General features: G+C 34.9%; 1 protein-coding gene across 9 annotated transcripts in view; it reads right to left on the reverse strand.

The window, feature by feature from the left end:
• Positions 1-25,306, reverse strand: part of PPHLN1 (periphilin 1) — a 141,568-nt gene that overhangs the window by 107,518 nt on the left and 8,744 nt on the right. For 6 of the 9 annotated variants that reach the window (XM_060166524.1, XM_060166525.1, XM_060166523.1 and 3 more), the window contains 3 exons: positions 19,946-20,037; positions 8,097-8,261; positions 5,398-5,459 (listed from right to left, as the gene is read on the reverse strand). In XM_060166524.1, coding sequence (XP_060022507.1) covers positions 5,398-5,459; positions 8,097-8,261; positions 19,946-20,017 — 299 coding nt within the window. In that variant the 5' untranslated portion in view covers positions 20,018-20,037. Of the gene's footprint in view, positions 1-5,397; positions 5,460-8,096; positions 8,262-19,945; positions 20,038-25,306 lie in introns of those variants that run through there. The other 3 variants (XM_060166527.1, XM_060166528.1, XM_060166526.1) reach the window with 1 other exon arrangement.

The following is a 25,306-nucleotide window of genomic DNA, read 5'->3' on the forward strand; positions in this document are numbered from 1 at the left end:
CAAACACGAAACTTCCCAAACCACTTTTGACATGTTCAATCAGTCACAGCACCTTCTCCATATACTGCATAAATCTTTTTTGTGTTTCAGTTGCGTTTTCACCTTTCTTGAAATAATAAGCATAATATGCCAAAAATGTTGCTTTTTTTCTTCCATCTTCAGTATTAAAATGGCTACATAAAAATTCACCAATTTTGATGTCTTTTTTTTTAATGCACGCTGATATGACAGCGATCACATACAATCTAACAAAATTGTTTCAAATGAAGTTAAAGACAACTAAGTTCTACTAGAGCCATCTTACGGAAAAAAACCGAACAAACCTTTTGGCCAACCCAGTATATAGTTGTTTTTTATCTGTTTTATACTGATACACAGTAGTTTGTATCTGTTAATTCCATACCTCTAATTTGTCCCTTCCACCTTCCCTCTCCCTTTAGGTAATCAGTTTGTTTTATAACAGTGAATCTGTTTCTGTTTTGTATATACATTCCTTTGTATTATTTGTTAGTTACCACATTTAAGTTATACAGCACTTGTCTTTCTCTGACTTATTTCACCTAGCATAATATTCTCTAGGTCCATCCATGTTGCTGCAAATGGCAGTATTTCATTCTTTTTTTATAGTTCAGTAATATTCTATTGTGTATGTGTGTGTATATATATATATATATATATATATATATATATACCATGTCTTCTTAATTCATTTGTCTGTTGATGGGCACTTGGGTTGCTTCCATGTCCCGGCTATTATAAATAGTGCTTCTATGAACACTGAGATGCATGTATATATCCAGAAAAAATTCAAGAAGAAAATATCTTCTTTTAATGCTCATGGTACAGATAAGAAAGCTGATCAACTAATGATCAATGAATTTCAAACAGCAGAGTAAGAATACAGGCAACATTCTCTGATCACAGAATAACTAGAATATACTATGTCAGAATCAGTATAAAATTGCTACATATCTGAATCAGTGGGATACAGTTACAACAATGCTTAAAGGAAATTTCAAAACTTTATGTTAATAAATAAGAAAAACACTTCACAAGGGTAAGAATGGCCATCAACAAAAACATCTACAAACAATAAATGCAGAGAGGATGTGGAGAAAAGGGAATCTTCCTACACTGCTGGCAGGAATGTAAACTGGTATAGCCACTATGGAGAACAGTATGGAGGTTCCTTAAAAAACTAAAAATAGAACTACCATATGACTCAGCAATCCCACTCCTGGGCATATACCCAGAGAAAACCATAACTCGAAAAGATACATGCACTCCAATGTTCACTGCAGCGCTATTTACAACAGCCAGGACATGGAAGCAACCTAAATGTCCATCAACAGAGGAATGGGTAAAGAAGATATAGTACATATACATACAATGGAATATTACTCAGCCATAAAAAAGAACAAAATAATGCCACCTGCAGCAACATGGATGAACCTAGAGACTGTCATACTGAGTGAAGTAAGTCAGACACAGAAAGACAAATATCATATTTGTGGAATCTAAATCTTATATGTGGAGTCTAAAAAAAAGGGTACAAATAAACTTATTTACAAAACAGAAGTAAAGTCACGGATGTAGAAAACAAACTTATGGTTACCAGTGGACGGGGGGGGTGTTAAACTGGGAGGTTGGGATTGACATTTACAATACTATATATAAAATAGATAAATAATAACCTGCTGTATAGCACAGGGAACTCTGTTCAATACTCTGTAATGGCCTATATGGGGAAAGAATCTGAAAAAAAAAAAAGAGTGGATATATGTATAATTGATTCACTTTGCTGTACACCTGAAACTAACACAACATTGTAAATCAATTATACTTCAATAAAAATTTAAAAAATAAAAAACAAAAACTGCTTCACCAATGAGAAATAAAAAAGAAAAACAGGGCTTCCCTGGTGGCGCAGTGGTTGAGTCTGCCTGCCGATGCAGGGGACACGGGTTCATGCCCCAGTCCAGGAAGATCCCACATGCAGCTCAGCGGCTGGGCCCGTGAGCCATGGCCACTGAGCCTGCACGTCCGGAGCCTGTGCTCCGCAACGGGAGAGGCCACAACAGTGAGAGGCCCGCGTACCGCAAAAAAAAAGAAAAGAAAAAAAAGAAAAACAAATTAAACTTGAATTAAAAATATTAGATTTTTAAAATGAAAGCATAAGTGTTTTAGGCTTTTAGAAAGCAAACTGGAAACATCTATTAAAATTTAAAATATATATGCCCTTTGACCCAGAAACTCCACTTTTGGCAATCTATCCCATAGAAACCAAAGTACTGTTTCTTAAAGATATTATGTACTCAGATTTATTGCAGCACTGTTTTGTATTGGAAACAGCATGAATATTCATCAATAGGTGAACAACTAAATTATTTGGTATAGCCACAAAATGGAACATTACTTGGCCACTAAAAACATTCAAATTAAAGGTAAACCAAATAACTTGGAGGGATTTTCATAAGCCTCTGAAGGAGAAAAGCAACTTAGAGAAAAGTGTGTGTAACATGATCTCATTAACAAAAATCAAATACCCCAAATGCCTATGAATATGGAGAAAAGTAGAATATACACCAAGCTGTTAATATAGCTGTTAAGACTGAGGAGTCACATATATGATTTTATTTCATTTATGTAAAATTATACACAGGCACAGGGAAAAAAATGCTAAAAAAGACAAAAAGAAAAAAGATAAAAACAGAAACTCTTATTTTAAACAATGAAAAACAACAGAATTAAAATAATCCAAGAGCTGTTTCAAAAAACAAAAGAGCTGTTTATTTAGGGAGAAATATAAACCATTAGCTAATCTAACCAAAAGCTGTGTTTTTTTTTTTTAATTTTGCTTTTCATATTCAGGTCTCTATTATATCAGATTATTTATGTTGACATGCCAGGCTTCCAATTTCACATTTTTTTCCCCCAAGTGGATAGCAGTTTGTCCCAGTACTATTTATTAAAAAGTTCATTCTTTCCCCATTTGATTTTCAATATTACTAATATCCTAAATTCCTTGACATATCTAGGTTTGCTTCCAGATTCCCTATTCTATTTCACTGTTTACATTACTACAGCTTTAATAAGTTTTGATATATGGCATATTCAGTCTTCACATGTTTTTCAATATCTAGGTTTACTTCCAGATTCCCTATTCTGTTTCACTGTTTACATTACTACAGCTTTAATAAGTTTTGATATATGGCATATTCAGTCTTCACACGTTTTTCAGTACTATTTTTGCTATTTGGCCCCTCACTCTTCATATTAATTTTAGAATCAGTTTGCCAACTTCTATGCAAAAAAAAAAAAAAATCCTGGAATTTAGACTGGAACCACATTGAATTCACAACTGAATCTGAAGAGAAATGACATATTTGTGATACTGTCTCTTCATAGCCAAAGATGCTGTGCTGCTCCTTTTACTCAGGACTTTAAAATGTTCCTTAGAAATGACTTGTAATTTCATCCAAATAGGTCTCACACACTTCAGTTAAATTTATTCTTATTACTCCTTATAGTTTTCATACTATAGTATTTTTGTAATTAATTTATATATATATATTTTGGCTGCGTTGGGTCTTCGTTGCTGCGCATGAGCTTTCTGTAGTTGCAGCAAGCCGGGGCTACTCTTCGTTGAGGCGCGTGGACTTCTCATTGCGGTGGCTTCTCTTGTTGCAGAGCACAGGCTCTAGGCATGCGGGCTTCAGTAGTTGTGGCATGCAGGCTCAGTAGTTGTGGTTTGCGGGCTCTAGAGCGCAGGCTCAGTAGTTGTGGCGCATGGGCTTAGCTGCTCCGTGGCATGTGGAATCTTCCTGGACCAGGGCTTAAACCTGTATCCCCTGCATTGGCAGGCAGATTCTAAACCACTGCGCCACAAGGGAAGTCCCTGCTATAGTATTTTTAAATTACATTGTCTAATTTATGCTGCTGATAGTTGATTTTATTATACTGAACTTTGCTAATATCCTAGTATTTCTATAGTTTATAGACTCCTTTGGATTTTCTGCATAGATAATTATACAATCTGTAAATAGTTTTGTTTCTTTCATTCTAACCCTTAACCTTCATTTTTCTTGTCTTACTGAAGGTGTTGAGACGACCATTACCATAATGAATAGAAGCAGTGAAAACAGGCATTATTGCTTTGTTCTGGTTTTAAGGAGAATGCTTCTAACTTTACCATTCAGTATAGCAAATGCCTATCAAATAAAGGAAATTCTCTTCTATTCCTAGCTGGCTGACAGTTTTTATAATTACTGAGTGTTACATTTTATCAAAGTATTTTTCAGCATCTATTATCTCTGTTGCTTCTTTTGAGAGAGGCAGTCTGCCATGAGTTCTGAACGTCCTTGTACATGCCTGCCATACATACCAAACTGAAAGACCTAACCATCCAGCGATACTGAAGAGTTTCTGTAACTGGTCAAGAGACAGTTCAACAGGTCAAGGTGACCACAGCATAATTACCATGTGACTGCTTACTCCCTGGGAAAGGACTGGCTTGCTTCCTGATTGCAACAAAAGGTACCTATCACTTAACTCTGGGTTCCTTAGCTGCAACGCATAGCCACCATCTCTGCCAATCACATCACCCTGTGGGACCTGGGGGCAGGAAACCAATACTGCCATGCTGATGCCCCTTCCGTCTGCTGTGCTATGAGTAATTAACTGCCCTTATCCACTGAATCCAGCTGTCTACTTCTGGCACCTATGGAGCTGTGGCAGTTACTCCTTGCCGTTCTCCATGAGTTTGGGGTTCTTGTCTGACAGTCTATAAGAGATCTTTAAAAGGCTGCTTTTACAACTTCCAACACTACCAGAGTGAAATCATTTAAAAAAACAACTATCAACCTGGTTAAAAATGTCCATCTTTTTTTAACTATTCTATCAAATGCCTCTATTAAGTAACCAAAGCTAACAATGATCGAGGTCCTTCGAAAATGCATTTTCCCAAAAGAACTTAATTGATCAAGATAAAGCAACTGAGAGATGCTTTTTAATAGGAGACAATTTGTAATGACTGAAATATTTTCAAGAAGGATACTCCTGGAAAAAATGCCTTATTTTCTAATTAAGCAAATACATACCTTATAATCCACATGACTCATTAAGAATAATTAAATAATTAGAGAAGAATATAACAAGAGTTTAAATATTTTTAAATATATATTTTTACTGCCAATTACAAAATGCCAAGAGATACAGAACACTAGCTATTAGTGCCATTAATATATTACACAGTCACAAAAAGAATATAATGCTAGTTGCTTTGAAATTTTTAAATCCTATTAAATATTTCATTGATGTGCCTTGAGGTTAGATTTCAATAGCAGACATCTCAGTGAGGCAAATATCAAAGTAATTATGTTATTTTTATCTTTTTACCTGTATTCAGGCTGTCGGCTTGCAGAATGATCATCTCTTGTCCACCGATAGCCAGAGTCATCCTATAACAGAAAAACGTTACTTAGATATTCATTTACATTATTTTGGTCAGGTAGGGTATATATGTATCTAACAGAACTACTGGAAACTAGTCTCTAAGACCAAAATAATATGAGGGCAAAGACACCTTTCTAAATTTCTCTGAGCTTCAAAGGCATAAAAAAGTAAAAAGGATACCGCAAGTCATCCATTTCAACAACTAATTTGGTAGACTGAGAACCTGTGGTACCATTTATCTCTATTAAAATACTTAAAGTATTTCTTTGGTAGGCCCAAACAGCCTTATTACCAAAAGCACATGCCAATATTCACAACATAGAAAGTCTGTTCGAGAACAAAGGTTCAATTTAAATTTAGCCAAGCACACATTTCTCAACCTTTCATTTTATTCTTCCTCTGTCAAGTTTGCTCAGCAATTTTCATATTCAAGCCCAATGAAGAACTTGTCACTTTTCCACTCTTCTTGTTCAAGTTTCCTTTTCTCAACCTACCTCCCATTAAAAACCACAACTGGAAACAATATAATAAGAAATCAACACTTACTGATAAGCTATATTAGAACAAGATGTGGCACTAAGTTTAAAATTAATCAAAGAAAGCACACTTTGTCCTCTAAAACAAATTTGGAAAAGATACATATAAAAGAACCACATGGTAATCCATACTCAATTACTTTAAAATTATACAAAGAACAATGTACAATCAGCCATCCATACCCACAGGTTCTGCATCGGCTCAAAAATACTGGGGAAGGGGGAATTCTAGAAAGTTCCAAAAAGCAAAACTTAAATTTGCTGCATGCCAGCCACTATTTACATAGCACTATGTTGTATTAGGTATTATAAATAATCTAGAGACGATTTAAAGTATATGGAAGATATGCATAGGTTATATGCAAATACTATGCCATTTTATATAAGGGACTTGAGCAACCTCAGGTTTTGGTATCCTGGTGGGTCCTGGAACCAATCCCCTGATATCGAGGGACAACTGTAACATGTGCATTACCTACAATCAGAAACACTGATTCACCTAAAATAAATACTATCTTCATCCTCCTCTTTAGCATCACGTACTCTATTCTTACAGAAGTAAAATGTATTCATCATTTTCCTTCCCAACATTAAACTATTAACAAACAAAAGAAAAAACTCAATAGCTATAATAGAATATTGGATCAAGTAAGCAGTTTGTTTTATACTAACTGAACTCTAGGTAAGAATTAGCGTCATGAGAATCCTAAGGATCTCAAGTGGGCCTGCTTGTTTGTTTGAAGAAAATTTAAAGAGAAAATGTGTCAAGTACGAATAAACACAATTTGTAACAATAGTAAAAAATATTATTGAGGCACTATTATGCTGCAAGGTTTTAGAAAAAAATCTTGTCCATACGGCTTCAAATGCAAATTGGTCCAATGAATCCAAAATTCCCTGTCTACACTAAATGGCCACAGGGTTTTCCTAAGAGGGATAACGACTGTTTATGCAAAGGCCAAACTGTTTCTCCTTGAGACTACCTGGAAGAATGGCTCTGATGGCAAAATCCAGTATTTCTAAAACAGAGATAACACATAGTACTTACTTTTCAATACCAAACCCTTCTTCCTAAAGGAACAGCATGACATTTAAAATTGAACAAAATAAAAATCAATTCTATTGAGAAGTAAGGAAGCTATAACACCCCAAACTTAAAAACAAACACAAGAAAATATTGAATAGTCTCACTGCCACCTTAGAATTGTCAAGGGTCACGATGATGTGGTAGTAAAAGAACTAAACTCCCATACATACTTATCTTGGGTAAATCACCTTAGTTCCACTTCCTCAGGTGTAAAGTAAGGAAACTAATTCCAATGGCTACTGTGAGGTCAAATTTATCATAAGCAATGTCTGAATATGTACTGTTAATTACAACATTATATAGAAGGGAAGGAGAAAATGTAGGAAAATGGTTTAGCAAAGGAATGTTATAAACATGCAAGCTAGGTCAAAGGAAGTGCATCAAGGAATAGTTTAATCAAGTTCAATAACAGATTATTGCAACATTAAATATATACTTCTACATTACTAAAGATGATCAAGAGAAAAAACATAATAATAATAGCAATAACGGCTAACACTTTAAAAGTGCTTATTATAGGAAAGGCAATGTTTTGAGGGCTTTCTAATCTGAGTTAGGAAGTAGACTTTAATAATAACAAAAATGAGACTGAGTCTCAACAACCTTAACCCAACCTTACCCACAGCATTTCATCATGATAAAAATAAAGTAACTGTAAGTGGGCACATCTAGTAAAAGATAGCTACCTGGTTATCACTTATTGAATACAAAAGCAATAGATAAGATTACCTTTATCTGGTTCTGCAAATCCTTGCCAATTTAGGGGATAAAAAAGCAGGCTAGTTGGAATTAATGTAATTTAGATAGAGCTATCCAGAGGGCTTACCCACTTTGTCCAGCACCCCAAGATTCTTGACTACCAGTTCCCATTTGACAGCTCCAGCAGGCAAGTCAACAGAGCATCAAGCAGGAAGTGTTTATTCAACTGCCTTCATGGCCAGTCCCATAAATTCCAAAAATTACATGATTTTTTAAACTTATAAAAAATAACAATTAGTACATGGGGGAAATTTACATACTCCTCTGTGAGGTGGACCACTTCTTCGATCATGAGAAAAACTGCGGCCCTCGTCATATTCTCGGTAACCAACATGACTGTAATATCTACTGTAGCTTCCTTCACCAGGTCTGTCTAGCAGTGGTGGTTTCTTTGGCACAATATTAACTACTCTACGGTAGCCATCCTAAAACAGACAAAAAGAAATATATAAAAATCACTAACTTCTCTATTTGGTTTTGGAAAGGTTTTTAAAAAAGCACAGGAGTTCTTATCCTTAATCAAATAGAGTAAATGTATAAACAAACAAAAATGCATTAATGAAATAACATGAATATAACTAATAGTAAGGTCTTCACATGAATTAAAGGAAATAAAACTGTTCAATGAAGAAAGCCAGGTGTTTAAAGTAACATGCAGCAATGCAAAAGAACAATCATAAGTAAAAGAAAAAGTACAATATTATTGTTTTAATAAAAAATAAACTACAAAAGTGAGAATGTTACAGTAGCTCTAATCCCTAACTGTCTAGGAATTTTATAAGTAAAACCATTTAAGGTAGCACACATCTTTGGTCTACTGTGTTTGAAGTACTGTTCAGAAGAAATATAAGATTTTTACACATAACCAACAGCAAACAGGGAGGTAATACTGAGCTAGAAAGATCTAGAGAAAACATTTTGCCATTTCTCCAGCAGCACTAGAGAGAGGACAGACTTTGACATCACGAGTTTTGAAGCAAAATAAAACTCATTATAAAATTTGAACTAATTTTCAAAGTAATACGTTAATGTTTTAAAGTTTTAGCAGCTGAATGGATTCTTAGTGGGAGTTGGGAAACTGGACAGAGGGAGAACACCTGTCTTAGACAAGAAGCTGCTGTAAAATAACTAAACAAAAATGATTATCAACAAGAAGAACTGGAGAGCTACAGAACATGTATCTGTAAACAATCTGGTCTTAAGCAATCTTGCTATGTTTATCAATATCAGATGAAGTATATGTAAAAGAAACTGGCAAGCTATCTAAGTATACGATATGATCAATATCAGTTAACTAATTTGACAAAATGAAAAACCAAAATATAATGCCCAATGTTCGGGGCTGGTTATTTTACCACCTTAAGTCTCAGTTTCATTATCTGCAAAATGAGATTAATATTAGTACCTACCTCATGGAGTTGTAAGGATTAAATAAAAACCAAATTGTAAAACATTTAGCACAGCAGGACACACTAAGTGCTCAAAAAATGTTTGCTATTTTGATTACTATTTTTGCAAGTCTAAGTGAAACACTAAATTCCTCAAAGTGTCTATTTCCTTACATTACTTCTTAGCATTAATAACTACAACTATTCAGATATAAATAATTACATCCAATTCAAATTTCCCAATGGGTAGGAAATTTGTCAATGTGCTAGGAAAAAATAAAATCAATAGTTCATATCTATTTGACAGTTAAAATGACCCACCTAATTTTTTTCCATGGGGATACAACTTGGTTTCCTTCTTTAGTATGTTAGACATTAGATTGTAATATATATTCTGTATGATTACATAAAATATAGTACACAAATGAATTTATTGACTCTTTCTTCTAAACACTATCTTTCACAGAGATTTCAATTAAATCTAAACAAATACTGAGTTTCTTTAAAAAATTGGCATTAAGCCAAAATTAACATTACAATTTATAGCATTTTCTATTTTAAGATTTATTATACATAAAATTAGAATCACTGATTTCTCCAGTTTCAAGACACCATAAAATTCCACTCCACAATACCCTTGTTTGTACATGCTTTGGTGAAGGGATGGCGGGGTGAGCATATACGCCTAAATGCTTCTATTAATAGACAGCTTATTACTTTACCAAGCAGCCTGTTTCTGTGTTCAACTCCCCCAAATTACTACAAAGTTATTTCAGGATTTTAAAATGTATACGGTAAAACTTTCAAAGCAGTAAAACTCAAGTCACATTTAGTTATATATTTAACAAATTGTTTCTACAAAATAATACAAATGAAAATAATCATTCCAAACTTGTTAATCAGCAAAAGAAAAAATCTCCTAATGACAGTTCTTACATCTACCAATGAAGATGAAACTGGCATTTCCTTTATGTTTTGAGAAAGTCTTCAAATGTAAGTAACATTATACCATCTCTGCTCTGTAGGCATCTAATCTTAAAGAAAATTCCCTCATTCTATGAAAAGATTTAAGGAAACGAAGATGACTGTAGGAGTCTGTGACAAAGCAAGACTGTATTTTCAGAGAGTTCACAGCTCATCCAGATATACCATTCAAGAATTTTTTTCTTTCTGATAAAATCCATGATGAGAGGCAAAGATTTCAGAATTTCTCTTTCAAAAGCTTATATTATTAAGAAAGTTCAAACAGTATTTTATATTACTTACAAAGCCAGATCTGAATGGAAATACCACCACTGTTTGAAATTCTTGTACAAATCTTACATTAAGCTATAAATATGTAATTTTCCTTCCTAAATGCTAATGGAAGTACACAAGGCTTCAGATACTGATGTTTGGAACCTCCTTTTTAGAAATGTTTTGGAAAACAATGGCACCATAATACATAAACCAGAAATAAAAATTATGACTTATGAAGAATATGTTATAGAGGGTTTTTAAGGACAACAGGATCATTTTCAATTAATTAAAAAATAAACTCAATGGAATAGAAACATTTCTATTATTTAAAATGCAGATGGATCCATCGGATTTGCTTCTCCAAAGTTAGTGTTAATGGTATGATCAGTCAGACCAAAAATAAAAAGTATATGTAGTTCATTAAAAAAAAACAATAAATTTGAAAACCCATTTTACTTAATCATTTATCCACTCTGGCAGGACGTAGAAAGCAAAAACATGTATATAAACTTAACCATTTTTTTGAAAAGTTATAGTTCTATGTTTTTTACACTTTTGTAATTGTCATTACCTTAGAGACGAGACAATTCCTACCACAAGGCTGTCTGCATTTCTGAAATATGTACTATTCACAATTTGCTTGTGCTAATAGAAATCTGATCAGATTAAGATATATATCAAATTAGTTTTGCAATTTTGAAATCTGAAATGGTGATTGTGTCTTGTTGCAAAACAACGAATTATTTCTTCATTTTCTATAAATTCCAATTTAATATAACTACCTGTTATGAGAAACACTTTCATTTTAGTTAAGTAAAAGCACCAAGTTTGATGTTTTCTTTGATTCAATATATAAATTACATCAAATTTCCCATACTAATGTTTAGTCTCATTACTAACTGAGTACAGATTATGAGGATTACATTTCTTTAAAAACATTTATTTTCCATTGTCCTTAAAATATATTTTGCACCCATTTTAACACAAAAACATTTTATTTAAAATAAAAATCTTAATATATAAGCACCCCCTTAAGCATCTTTATCTTTTAGGAACACATACTGAAATATTTTCATTTGAAATAAGGCTTTTTGGATTTACTTCAAAATAATCTAGGAGGGAGGAAAGTGGTGAAGGCATAGACAAAACAACATTGACCATGAGTTGATAATTACCATTTGAATGATTTGTCCTTGGGAGTTCATTACATCATTTTGTTTACTTTCATATACTTAACTTTCACCCTTATAAAAAGTCAAAAACAACTAAAACATTAACCTACCAACAAAGCAACTAAGTACAATGGTACATGTAACTATTCAATGCCATTATTTCCTGACACAATCAACTTAGTATGAATGCAAGTTTCATGGGCACAGAAACTTTGGTCTTATTCACTGCTCTATTCCCAGCACCTGGAACAGTACTTGGCACACAGCAAGCACCACATACATAATATACATTCCACTTTGCTATCTCAATTTTACGCTCCTGTTGGCATCACATGCTTTTTACTAGAAAAGTACCACACCTAACTAAAAAATTTGATTATCCACCAGGCTGGTGGACTTCTGCTTTCAAAAGCCTGAGGTTTCCTCACTCTGATCCTTCATGTTTTATGACATGTCTCTGTATTGTAGCACTTATTGGTTTAATTCACTCACTGAATTTTCAATGAAATATTGATTTTTCTGGGTCATTTCTATGGCTTTCGGGAATAATGGGTCAAATATCTGAAACTGGAACTGCCCCAGAAAATTAGGATAGGACTTCCCTGGTGCAGTGGTTAAGAATCAGCCTGCCAATGCAGGGGGCAGGGGTTCAAGCCCTGGTCCGGGAAGATCCCACATGTCGCGGAGCAACTAAGCCCGTGCGCCACAACTACTGAGCCTGCGCTCTAGAGTCTGCGAGCCACAACTACTGAGCCCACGTGCCACAACTACTGAAGCCCGCATGCCTAGAGCCCGTGCTCCACAAGAGAAGCCACCACAATGAGAAGGCTGTGCACCACAACGAAGAGTAGCCCCCACTCGCCACAACTAGAGAAAGCCCACGCATAGCAACGAAGACCCAATGCAGCCAAAAATAAATGAAATAAGATAATTTTTTTAAAAAAAAGAAAATTAGAACATATTACAGAATGTAGCCAAGAATTGGTCATATCTCTCTGGAAATAGTGACAACAAAAATAAAGTTAAGTTCATGCAATTCTGCCAGCCAAAAAAATTAAACACCTCCTAGGGCAGCTCTACACAAACGAACATCAGCAAATGAACACTTAAGATTTTGTATTTCACGTATGTAATTTTCACATTTCAAGTAAACTGTAAAAAAAAAACATTGCACTTTAGGTAATGATATGCATGTTTAGGTAGGTAATGTAAAGTGTACTGTTGTCCACAGTTTACTTTGAAATGCATCCCCAAAATTTGATGGGTTAAGTGTATGCATAAAGGACAGACAGATGGATAAAGACATGATAAAACAAGTTCAGTTAAATGTTAACAGTTGAATCTAAATGATGAGTAAATGGATATTCACTATAAAATTCAACTTTGCTGTAGGTTTGAAAACTTTCATAATAAAATACTGAAAAAAGTTTTATTTACATGGGTAAATTTACAGGAACACTGACTAGGTAAAACAGTAAAATGCGGGGCATAAAAAGAATTAAATTATGCATGTGCACACTTTTAATAAAAGTGTTTCATGAAATAAGAGTGGGAAGAAAAGGAATATTTCCACATTAATATACTTTAAGCAACAGTATCTGGAATATGTATATAACTGAATTGCTAAATGAAGTAGACTTGATTATTTCAAGTTGGATTAAAAACAGATGTCTGATTTTATCTTGGGTACATTTAAATATGAGAATATATGGAACAAATATATGTCCCATATATTACCTATAAGACTTTAGAAATTAACAAACTCATGTTCTGAATTCACTAAAAACTTGATTTCTGATTGGCTAGAGTCTCCAGGAGGGAAATAACCAATGACAAGAAGAGGAGCTACATTCAACTAACCCAAGGAAATAAATATTGTTATGTAATTACTTAATTATAAAACCTAATTATGTAACTCAAAACTAATTATATGTGACAAAAATTTTTTAAAGAAAAATTTTTTTTGGCCGCACAACACAGCTTGCGGGATCTTAGTTTCCCGACCAGGGTTTGAACCCGGGCCATGGCAGTGAACGCTCCAAGTCCTAACCACTGGACTGCCAGGGAACTCCCAAAAAATAAAATTTTTTAAAAATGTTGCTGCTCATCACTACCCTCAGTCTTTACAATTCTTACTGCTACCAAGATTAGAAAATCTTTTACTTAATATGCATTTGTTAAAGGAACAGAAGAAGGCAGGTAGAAGCAGATAGGACTGCTTCAGTCCCAGTTACATTACAGTGCCCCAAATATAAGCTGCTAGTGTTTTGATCCTAGTTTCCAAACTTTAAAAAGTTTGGAAAAAGTTTAAAAACATCTCTAAAAATCTGAAAGAAGCCAATGGAAAATGGACATTTTATGTTGCAACTTCATTAAAATGTTCCACATTACCTATCTGTTCCCTATCAAGCTAACAAGGCAGACTTCCACAACTGGAAATTTACTGGTATCTAAAAGCCATTGTTACAAAACTTGAAAAAGGCTACAAAATCATATAACCAAGCTCACAGAAATTACAGATTAAAAAGTAAAAAGCATGGTTTTAAAAATAAAGACCTTACAGGGACTTCCCTGGTGGTCCAGTGGTTAAGACTCCATGCTCCCAACGCAGGGGGCCCAGGTTCAATCCCTCGTCAGGGAACTAAATCCTGTGTGCCGCAATTAAAGATCCCACATGCCGCAACTAAAGATGCCACAACTAAAGATCCTGCATGCTGCAACTTTATTTATCCTGGCACAGCCAAATAAGTAAATAAATATTTTTAAAAATAAAATTAAAAAATTAAAAGTAAAGGCCTTACAGACATCTAGAAGTTAAATGTAGATGTTGGGTGACAATCAATGTCCTCCCAACAAAGGAATGTGTATGTTTACACATACACAGATTCTGTGTAGTATACTTCTTTGAGCTTAAGTCTCCTATTTATCTACCCAAGTTTAAGACTAAATAAAAATTTATGTGAAGCACCTTAAAAGTAACTTATTATTGACACAGAAGTAACTTTTAAATGCTCTAAAGTGCTAAAATAATAATTGATATATTTGTCAAGTTGTACATTGAGGATAAGCTTTCCAATACTCAAATTAAGTGTAATTTAACATCAGCACCAAAATACATGTGTCCAATTGCCTTCCAGGTTTATCAAAGCTAGAAGCTCACAAAATAGTTGCTTTATAACTGAGGTCATACTAGTGTAGTAGGTACCTTCTAGAGTCCCTATTTGATGTCATACTTTATGTCATAGCAATAGTTTCTCAAACACATTTCTGATGTATCAGAACTGGAAATGAATGGGACAAAGGGAACAGTAAGAAAAAAAAAAGAGAAATGCAGTAAAATTGTTTGTTGTTAGAGAACAGAACCCAAACATACAAAATAAAATAGAACATTAACTTTGTCTATCCCAGACACTAATGAGAGTGGGTTCTCACTTTATGAAGGACTAGCTAAAGTTTTACATTTAGAAAAATATATATATTCTGTCCTTTCAAACTTTTAGGTAAAGTTTTATTTAGGTATGACAGCCACATAAAAAAGTGTACAAACCGTAAATGTATTTCTGGATAAATTTTCACAAGGTAATCACACTGTGTAACTACCACCCAGATCAAGAAACTGAACACTCCCAGCATGGCAAAAGCCTTCCTGTGCTCTTTGTCTGTCTCCCAAAAGTAACCTCTCTCCTGGCTAGTTCTGCCTGTTTTGAAGCTTTGTATAAAAGGCATCATACAGGACACACTCTTCTTTCTTCCAGTATTGCTGTTGCATATGGCAAGCAGTCCATTCTTTCTCATTGCTGTATAACTGCACAATTAATTTATCCATGCTGTTGGACACTTGGATTGTTGCCAGTTTGGAGTTCTTATGAATAATGCTGCTTGGGAACATTCTTGTACATATCAATGTCATACACCAATATACTTTTTAAAATAACATTAGATGATCTCTGCTTTGTAAACAAGTATTTTTAAACTTTTTATTATGTTTTTATTAGATCCAAAGTCAGAATTACAACTTTAGTGATTTACATTTCTAGTTCCAGTGTCACTTAAACACTTTAACCCAAGAATTCTGTCAGTCCCTGAAATCAGATGTGAATAAAAAATTACTTTTTCACCTAAAAGTAGGCGACAAACAACACAATAGCAAAAGCAGCATCTGTGGCTTCACCACTAACAGAAATCACAGATATTTTTATGTTCATATTATAGCTGTTGCAGATACCTCAAAGTATCATTTACACTCATCACTCCTTTGAAAACACAGCAATGAAATCCCCACCACTAGTTCCTGTTTGATAGCTAATGACCTACTAAAAGAAGTATATATTACTATATCACAAATTTGGTTTCTAATAGTTTTATAATTATATTCAAATATAAGTGGTCTCCTTTAATTCTGTGTATTTTATTTTACAGTTTTAAAAATGCTATTCTAGGGCTTCCCTGGTGGCGCAGTGGTTGAGAGTCCGCCTGCCGATGCGGGGGACACAGGATCGTGCCCCGGTCTGGGAGGATCTCACATGCCGCGGAGCAGCTGGGCCCGTGAGCCATGGCCGCTGAGTCTGCGCGTCTGGAGCCTGTGCTCCGCAACGGGAGAGGCCACAACAGTGAGAGGCCCGCGTACCGGAAAAAAAAAAAAAGAAAAAATGCTATTCTAGGAAGAGATCCATAGGTTTCACAACACTGCTAAAGGGATCATGGCACAGAAAAGGTTAAGAACCTACGCTTTTTTAACTAAAATGTAGGTGTAACATAAAAAGCAAAGGGATAATTTTCCAAGAGCCATCAAAGGGGTATAACATATCGAAAGGAAAGGAAGGCTTTAAATTACTAACCATAATAAGACCAAGTTCACCAGAAAAAATGTAGTGTCTTGAGTCTTGTGGAGGGGGGATGTGGGAATACAAAAGGATTTATAAAGTAACAGAAGTTGATTGGTGGGGGGGCGGTTGGAGAGACCAATCTTATGGAATTAAAAGAAGAGAGACCAGAGGAATGAACTTGGACAAGTTCTGGGCACATTCCACGCTCCAGAAGGAGAAAAGCAGTCTGGGCTCCTCCCCATCTAGGAGAAACCTAGCAGCCAGAGAACTTAAGGAAGTGAGATTTACCTTTAGGCACTTACAGTTGAGTACATCTAGTCTGATTTTAAGGGCACTTGTGGTAAAAACATACCTCCCCATCTGCTTACCACTGATGAAAATTATGAAAATTGCCTGTTTCACTTTTACACACACACAAAAGGTAAAAAATGAAAACGTTTGGGTTTGTTTAAATTTTACTACAATATCCTCATTCATTGAGGACTTCCCTCACCTGTCATCTTTACCTCACCTGTCATCATCAGCAACTTCAGTGTTCAGCTACAATCTGACTTTCTTAACTCTGCATACAGGAATCACCTGATGAACTTTTAAACAACACTACTGTCCAGATCTTATCCACAGAGATTATGACTTAATTATCTAGGGACCATTCACTGGTATTTAAGAGCCCTCTAGGTAATGTACAGTGAGAACTGATAGCCCCTAATCTAGATTACTGATCCAAAATCTAACCTCAAAGTTTTGTTGACCTCAACTCCAATAACCTTCACCCACCCTCATTCCCACCACCATATACTGAACTTCAGTCACCCAGAACTGTTCCATCTTGGAAACTCTACATTCCAAAATACCGATTGCTTATCTTTCCACCATACCCTGGTTTTCAACCTCATTAAGCCTTTCCTGTCCCTCAACCCCTTACTTCTTTCAATCCATTGTCCCTCTCATAGCCTTATTCCCTTTCCTAATCAGCCCATTCCATATATCGCCTCAATAATTCTTCAATATCCTTATCTCCCTGGATCCACCATTCATTTTGGAATCTTAAATCAATACAACTTGCTTTCTCTACTCCCAACCTGGGCTACTTAGATAATAAAGTACACAATCCTGCAGATTGGTGCCCCTATAAAATTTAAGGTACATAAGCTTACAGCCCCTCAGCAACAGTCTTTTTAAACATCTCTAGTCAGGAGATACCTACAATGGCTTCAATGGCCTCAAGTCTCCCTCTATCTCCTCCACTTTCAATAGATGATCTTGCCACCTCTTACTTGAGAGAAAAATAAAGGTTGTTAGCTATGAGCTTTCTCAAATCCATTCTCACACAGACAATGATAGAGAGGGCCCTACTTATTGGTCTTTATGACACTGATAAACTGATTATTCCCATCTTAAAACTCACTCCTCCCCCAGCATATTTAAGCCAGCTTCCTTGATAAGCAATAGCCTCTGGGCAGGTCCCTCAACTTCCAGTTTTAACAGCTCTTTAAGCCAACTCGCACTGCAGTGTGTTCTATCATATAACACAGCTTGCACACATAATGCAGAATGGTGTCTTAAAAGCCTTATGTCATAACTTTCCCCATGATTTTATCATGAGTATTTCCCATTGTTCTCTGAAATTATATTTCTGTATATAAATCTCTGTCTACATTTTAAGGCTTCTAAAACACTCTACTACATTCTAGAAATGTACCATTAACACTCAGAATTGTTTTGAAGATTAGGAAGTTGATATATACCTCACTTATAGTAAGTAGGTACTAGTTAAATAGATAGTTACAATAAATTTCCATTTAAAGTAAGTCATTCCCTCTCTAAATTACCTTATTTTATAATTTGGAGCCATGTAAAAGTGTTACATTAAAAAAAAAATCTAATTAGAAAAGAAAAAAAAAGGCAAACACCCAAAATCAAAAACAAAGTACGGCTTCCCCGGTGGGGCAGTGGTTAAGAATCGGCCTGCCAATGCAGGGGACACGGGTTCGATCCCTGGCCCAGGAAGATCGCACATGTCGCAGAGCAACTAAGCCCGTGCACCACAACTACTGAGCCTGCACTCTAGGGCCCACGAGCCACTTGAGCCCAGGTGCCACAACTACTGAAGCCTGCGTGCCTAGAGCCCGTGCTCTGCAACAAGAGAAGCCACGACAATGAGAAGCCCGCACAACTCAACGAAGAGTAGCCCCCGCTCACTGCAACTAGAGAAAGCCCGCACACAGCAATGAAGACCCAATACAGCCAAAAATAAAAACAAATAAATTAATTTTTTAAAAAAAAGGTAAAACAAACCCAACTATATATTCAGTTAATGGCATAACCACACAAAATTCTTTTAAGTATCCCAAATTTCTAATGGGATATATCTATGGGAGAGTAAGGGACCTAAAAAAATATTTTTTAAAAAATTCATCCCTTTTCCCATCCCTGTGTTAGTCCTACACCTTGTTTATCTATCACTTGTTTGTTCTAGGTAAACTACAAAATAATTCTATCAAGCTGAAAAAATTTTTAAATTGAGATTTTGATTAGAAACATCAAGACTATTAATTAACCTGGAAAGAAATGACATTTTGTAATAATTAAGTCTGCCCCTTCTGAAATATGGACGGCCTCTTCATTTTTTCCAACTTAATTCATTTTAGATCAACCCCAAGCTAAGCTGTAACCTAGGCCAAATGACAACCATGAAGATGATATCACCCATTTAAGTGGGTTGTAGGATTTACTTACAAAATATACAAAAAATAACTAACATATAAACTAATATTTGTGCCCTTTGATAGTGTATAATGAATCCATAATATACCCATATACCATCACCATGAGCCCAATCCCTTGGTGCTTAGAATGGGCCTAAGCAAAAGTTTAATAAGATTGACAGCTTCTTGACCTTACCCAAACCCTCCCTTGGGTCTCTATAGAGGATTCTGAGGAGAGCAAGAGAGCATACATACATTCAATAAACAGTGAGCTCCTACTATGTGCCAGGTACTATACACAGTGCTGGGAATACAATAATAAGCAAAACAGCAAGCTCCTTTAGAAAAGAAAAGGACTGGTTCAAAATTATCAATTCCCAGAGCAACAAAGAGACAAGCAGTAGAACAGCAAAGCAGAAACTGCCTACCTCCTCCGACTTTAGAATTTCATATATCCAATTTGCAAACATTTTTAGGAATATAGAAAAACAGGCGACAGCCAATAGTAGGAGCAGGTGCTCAAATATTTCTTTGTTAACTGATGGTCTGAGCTTTATCAAACCTCAAATTTTCTTCACAAATTAACTCCCTTTTAGAAATTTAAGCAAGAAATATAAAATACAGATTTTCTACATAAATAAAATGTTGCCTTTCATTTTCAAACTTTTGACTTTTAAAAGATAAGCTTGATCTATCTACATTTCAACTAGCTTTTGGTAGACAAAATTCACTTGGACACTTGGTTCTGAATTATTCTACAGGTAAGAATAACTTACACTGGGGTGACTTCGAGGAGGTACTCTTTCTCTTGGAGGTCTTTCATAGTCATATCGTCCCTCAGACCACATTTCATCTCTTCTGTAAGCCACTAAAGAATAAAAAAAAAGAAATCAAAGAATAATGGGTTTTATGTTACTATGAAATAGTAAAGAAGAAAAGGAAAAAGTAAATGATTACATTCTAATACAGATATTTTCCAGAGATACTTAAGGGGAAAAAAAAAAATGTAAGTGACCAAAAGGAAAAAACAATGATTATGGCAATTCTTCAAAATAATTTGAAATTTTCTTAAAAAAAAAAAATGTAATAGAAAGCCCCACCTTCCTTCTATTTCCAAGGCTATTTAAAAGCTTCAAAGACCTTATTCTCATCAACTGTGGGAAGATCCATAAGACCACAGATTTTTCATTCTCATAGAGTAAAAATTAGAAAAGATTCATTTTAATGAACAGTGTAAAAGGCTAATAAGCAAAGCTGGATGGTGTGTACAACAGTAGTTTCAGCTTTTCTACATCCTTGGAGCTTACTGTCTCTTTATGTCCAATGAAGTGTTTTTAACTGAAAAAAAGTACTAAATAAACACTCCTGTAAAAGCACACTCAACAGGACTTCCCTGGTGGCACAGTGGTTGAGAATCCACCTGCCAATGCAGGGGACACGAGTTCAAGCTCTGGTCCAGGAAGATCCCACACACCACAGAGCAACTAAGCCCACGTGCCACAAATACTAAGCCTGCACTCTAGAGCCCGCGAGCCACAACTACTGAAGCCGGCATGCCCCAGAGCCCAAGCTCTGCAACTACTGAGCCTGCGCTCTAGGGCCTGCGTGCCGCAACTACTGAGCCCACATGCTGCAACTACTGAAGCCCACGCACCTAGAGCCTGTGCTCCGCAACAAGGGAAGCCACCGCAATGAGGCCACGCACCACAACGAAGAGTAGCCCCACTCGACACAACTAGAGAAAGCCTGTGCACAGCAACAAAGACCCAATGCAGCCAAAATAAATAGGAAAAAAAACCCCACAAAACACACTCAACAAACCCTGAGACAAACCACTCTTGATTTTGTTTTTAATATTATAATCTTATTTTAATGCAGAGGCACCTTCATAAAATTTGAAATTAAAAGTTGTCAGCAAAAAAAAAAAAAAAAACACAAAAAAAAAAAGAAAAAAAAAAGTTGTCAGCATTTTTCCCATTTGGGATGCAGAGAGAGGCTTCCTACTTTAACAGACAGCTGACATTTTCTGGGTAGAGGGCTAATGCAGTGCGTTACAGAGTCCAGATGAAAGGGCATCTGTGAACAGGTAAACAAGGCAAATAAGACAGAAGATGAGAATAGGGTACAGGAAACAGCCCAAAGGTCATTTACATGAAATGGTGCTACAGTAATTGAAGGGTTGGCAAATGTTTTTTTTAACAGACCAGACAAATATTTTTGGCCCTGCAGATCACAGGTCTCTGTCACAACTACTCAATTCTGGTAGTATAAATGACAGCAGTCATAGGCAATATATATATATGTATGGGTGTGGCCGTGTTCCCAAAACATTTTATTTACAAAACCAGGCAGGTGGCCCACAGGGAATAGCTTGACAAGCCCTGGAGTAGACGACAAATGGTTAACAGGGCAGAACTGGGAGAGGGTGAAGTAATCATGGAGCAGGTTAGAACTGTGAACCATCCTGATGTGTAGAAGGATGATCATGAGCGAGAAGTGAAAATGGAACAGGTACCAAGTTATGGCCTTTTAGTACATAAAAATAAGGCAACAAGTCCACATACATAGTCCACAGATCAGTGAAGATGAAAAATATTTCAGAGAAGCCATATGTCAAGAGATTTTTGGTGGTTCTTTCTGATGTAATACTAAGAGGGAAGAAAAAGAAATAGACAATCCATTTTGGCAGCATAGAACTGTAATAGTTTAGGTTAGTTTAGGCTAAGGAAAAAACAAAGACTGGAAGATGGGAGCAATATTTTTTTAACACTATCATAGTAAAATCAATCTTAATTTTCTCTGTACAAACAAACCTATAATATTTTCTAATACAATCAGACCAAATAAAATGAACTAACTAACCAAAGATGCCTAGGGAAATGTTAATTTAAATTACAAATTAGCTTTTAACATTATGCATACATCAACCTGAATTCTAACTCTACAATCAGACATCATTAACAGTGTTATTTCAAAGTAACCAGTCTTTTAGGTAGAAGAACTGATGGAAGCTTAAAAGGAAAAGAAATAGTCAACATGGAAAAGAAATAGTCAACATTGCTTCTCCTCACCTACCTTTACTGAATCCAGGTTTCAGTAAAAGGGTTTCAGTCTAAAGAATGAGTTAGGTTTTATACTACTTAAGATAAGATATAGTACACAGAAATAGTAACAGCAACAAACTGAAATCAAATCACAGGAAAAAATCAACAACCCAAAAGAAAAATTGACGTATGATATGAAGACAGTTTACAAAAAAGGAAACACAATGGCTCAATCTTTTGAAAAGATGCCCACCTTTCTTCAAAAGAAGATGAAAACTAAAACTATAATGGAGTACCCAAAGCTCTGAAGAAAGCAAACTGTTTTGATGAGAATAAGGAAAGCAACACTCATAATTAATGGAGGAAGTATAATTTGGAATAGACTGGGAACAATTTGACAATATCTATTGAAAATATTAAATGCACATATGCTTTAACCTGGCAATTCCACTTCTACGTATACTTGTACATGTGCATGGCAAAGACTGAAAGCAACCTAAAATGTCCCTCAGGAGGGTACAGGTTAAATACAGTGCTGTACATTCACATAAAGGAATTCTATGCAAACCATTTCAAAGAAAAATAATCCCATATATAACAATATAGAAAGATTGCGAAGATACACTGCTAAGTAAAAAAGAGCAAAGGGCAATCTAACATGTAGAGTATGCTGACACTCTGGAAGTGAAAAGGCAAGTTATGAATACATATATGCTTTTGCACAGACCAGTTCTGGGAGTATAAGCAAGAGAACATAACCGTGCCTGCGTCTGGGAAAAATGGGGTGGCTGGAGTATAGGAGGGTAAATGTTTTCACCGCATGTTTTATACATCTTATAATCTATTATAAAAATAAGAAACTGTTTTTAAAGGTCCTGAAAATCATTCAATAAGTATAATGTGTCAATTGATGGCAAAAATTATGACTATAAATTAATGAACTGAAGGAGAACATAAGGAAAAGATTTTGTAATTAATGAGAAACAAAAATAAACCACAAGAATTCTAAAGAAATCCTATATAGTTTCTTAACTAGATACAGCAATAAAATACTGAAATCTACTGGCTGCCCACAAAGAATGTATGAATAATTACTATACTACTTACTTGAGTCTTTTCAGGAATCAAATTTAAAGTTTTCAACAATCTCCTGTAGGTGGGCGGGAAAATACAGACATAAGGATTTGTGTCTGTATGTACGAATGGAGAAAAATACCTAAACCTTCATATTTGTATAAATAAAACTCTCAAAATAAAAAATTATGCGCCTTAATAAGCAAGACCCCCTTCAAACACATCTTTGAAAATAGAAGATATTACTTTGACCACCAGAGGCCACTCAAGTTTCGTAAGAACAACAAAATTACATCAAGAAGACTTCTAGTCCTAACTTTGCCAGCTGAGAGCTGGACAGGGCATAACTCTTATCCTTTCTCTGAAAGGATTGCACTAGATGTTTAAGTCATTTTTACCTAGAATATAAAAAACACTAGCTTTAAAATACCTCACATATTGAAAGAAAATCTGGCATCCTCAGTCTGGAAAACCCTACAGTTTTATATTGGCAATAAATGGTCCCAAGTTCAAAAGTAATCCCAATATCAAGCCAGTAATCATTGACTCATCAAAGAACACCAAACTTATTAGGTATAAGTTTAATGGAGAACTTTTAATGACTTTCTCTTAAAATATACAAAGTACACTGAGCAGGCTTAGGTAAAATTAAAAAAAAAAAAAGGGCATGTACGATTAACAAAGGAAATTCCAAGTATTTCAAATATTCTTACGTTTAAAAAAAAAGTGACTCCAAATCTACTCAAGGCTGTAGCCCTACCTACCACTTTACATGAAATTCAAAGGATAGAGGAGTGGGTCTACTAGAAAGACTAGGGTCACCTAATTGCTTTATAGAAATTTTGAGAAGTGCCTCACTAGCTGAGTGCAGAAATAAGACTGTATTTATAGTCTTATATTTATAGGTCACTCCTGATCTAGTTGCCTTTTTCTGCTTGGCAGTTTGGAAGACAAATAGCAAAAATTTTATTGCAATTACCTCACAGTATTTCTACTTTAATTAATAAATCCACAGCTTACAGAAGCTAAAAAAAAAGCAGCAAAGAAAGTAACAGTATTTAATTTTGATGAAAACCTAGCAATTGGAAACAAAGCTGCTAGAACAAGGCAAAAAACAGAAACATAATCATACAGAAAGTCAAAATAGCACTGTCTAGAATATACATCATCAAGAGACAAGAGGCCAATTAAATTCAGTTGTGGAAGAGCTAAATGTAAGCAAATGAATCAGAGTTAAAATCCAGAGACGGAGAAAAAACCTAAATAAAAGCAAACTTATCTGATGGGGAGTCATTGTTTAATAAGTATGTCGTTTCAGTTTGGGAAGATGAAAAGCATCGGGTGGTGGTGATGGTTGCAAAACAGTGTGAATGTAAATACTTAACACCACTGAACTGTACGCTTAAATAGTTAAAAAGGAAAATTTTATGTATATTTTACCACAATTAAAAAAAATTTTTTTAACGTGAGTTTATCTGGCACCAGCTGACTTTGCTGAATGTAACAATCATTTCTGTAAGACATCAATCTGTATTTTGAACTTAATTTCTACTAGAAACAGACAGCATCCACAGAACAGCAAGATATTACACTACTGTTGACCCAAATTTCAATTCCTATAGTTAATCCTATGACAACTTTGCATATTTGACTTCATACCTGATGATGCCCCAATGGAGTATTCACCTTACCTGGAGCTACAGAAATCTGTTTCAAGCAAAAATGTTTAGTAAATAAGGTAAATTTTCTTTTACCTTAAAAAGTTGACAATTTTTAAAGATCTTAATTTAAAATTTCAATTACTGTAAATATAGGAATAATTTTATAAAAGGAAGTTAGTTTCCTTTACAAATAACAAATAAATTGCTTACATGTCTATATTACAATGATTAAATAGAAATATTAGGCTATAAAGTAATCTCTTATAATCAATTATTTCATTTTTTAAGTTACCTCTTACCAGTGAGTATACTGAAATATTAATATCTTTACAGAATCTGCAGGTATTCAGTTTTTAAA

This window comes from Lagenorhynchus albirostris, chromosome 11, assembly GCF_949774975.1.
Source record: "Lagenorhynchus albirostris chromosome 11, mLagAlb1.1, whole genome shotgun sequence".
Taxonomy (NCBI): domain Eukaryota; kingdom Metazoa; phylum Chordata; class Mammalia; order Artiodactyla; family Delphinidae; genus Lagenorhynchus; species Lagenorhynchus albirostris.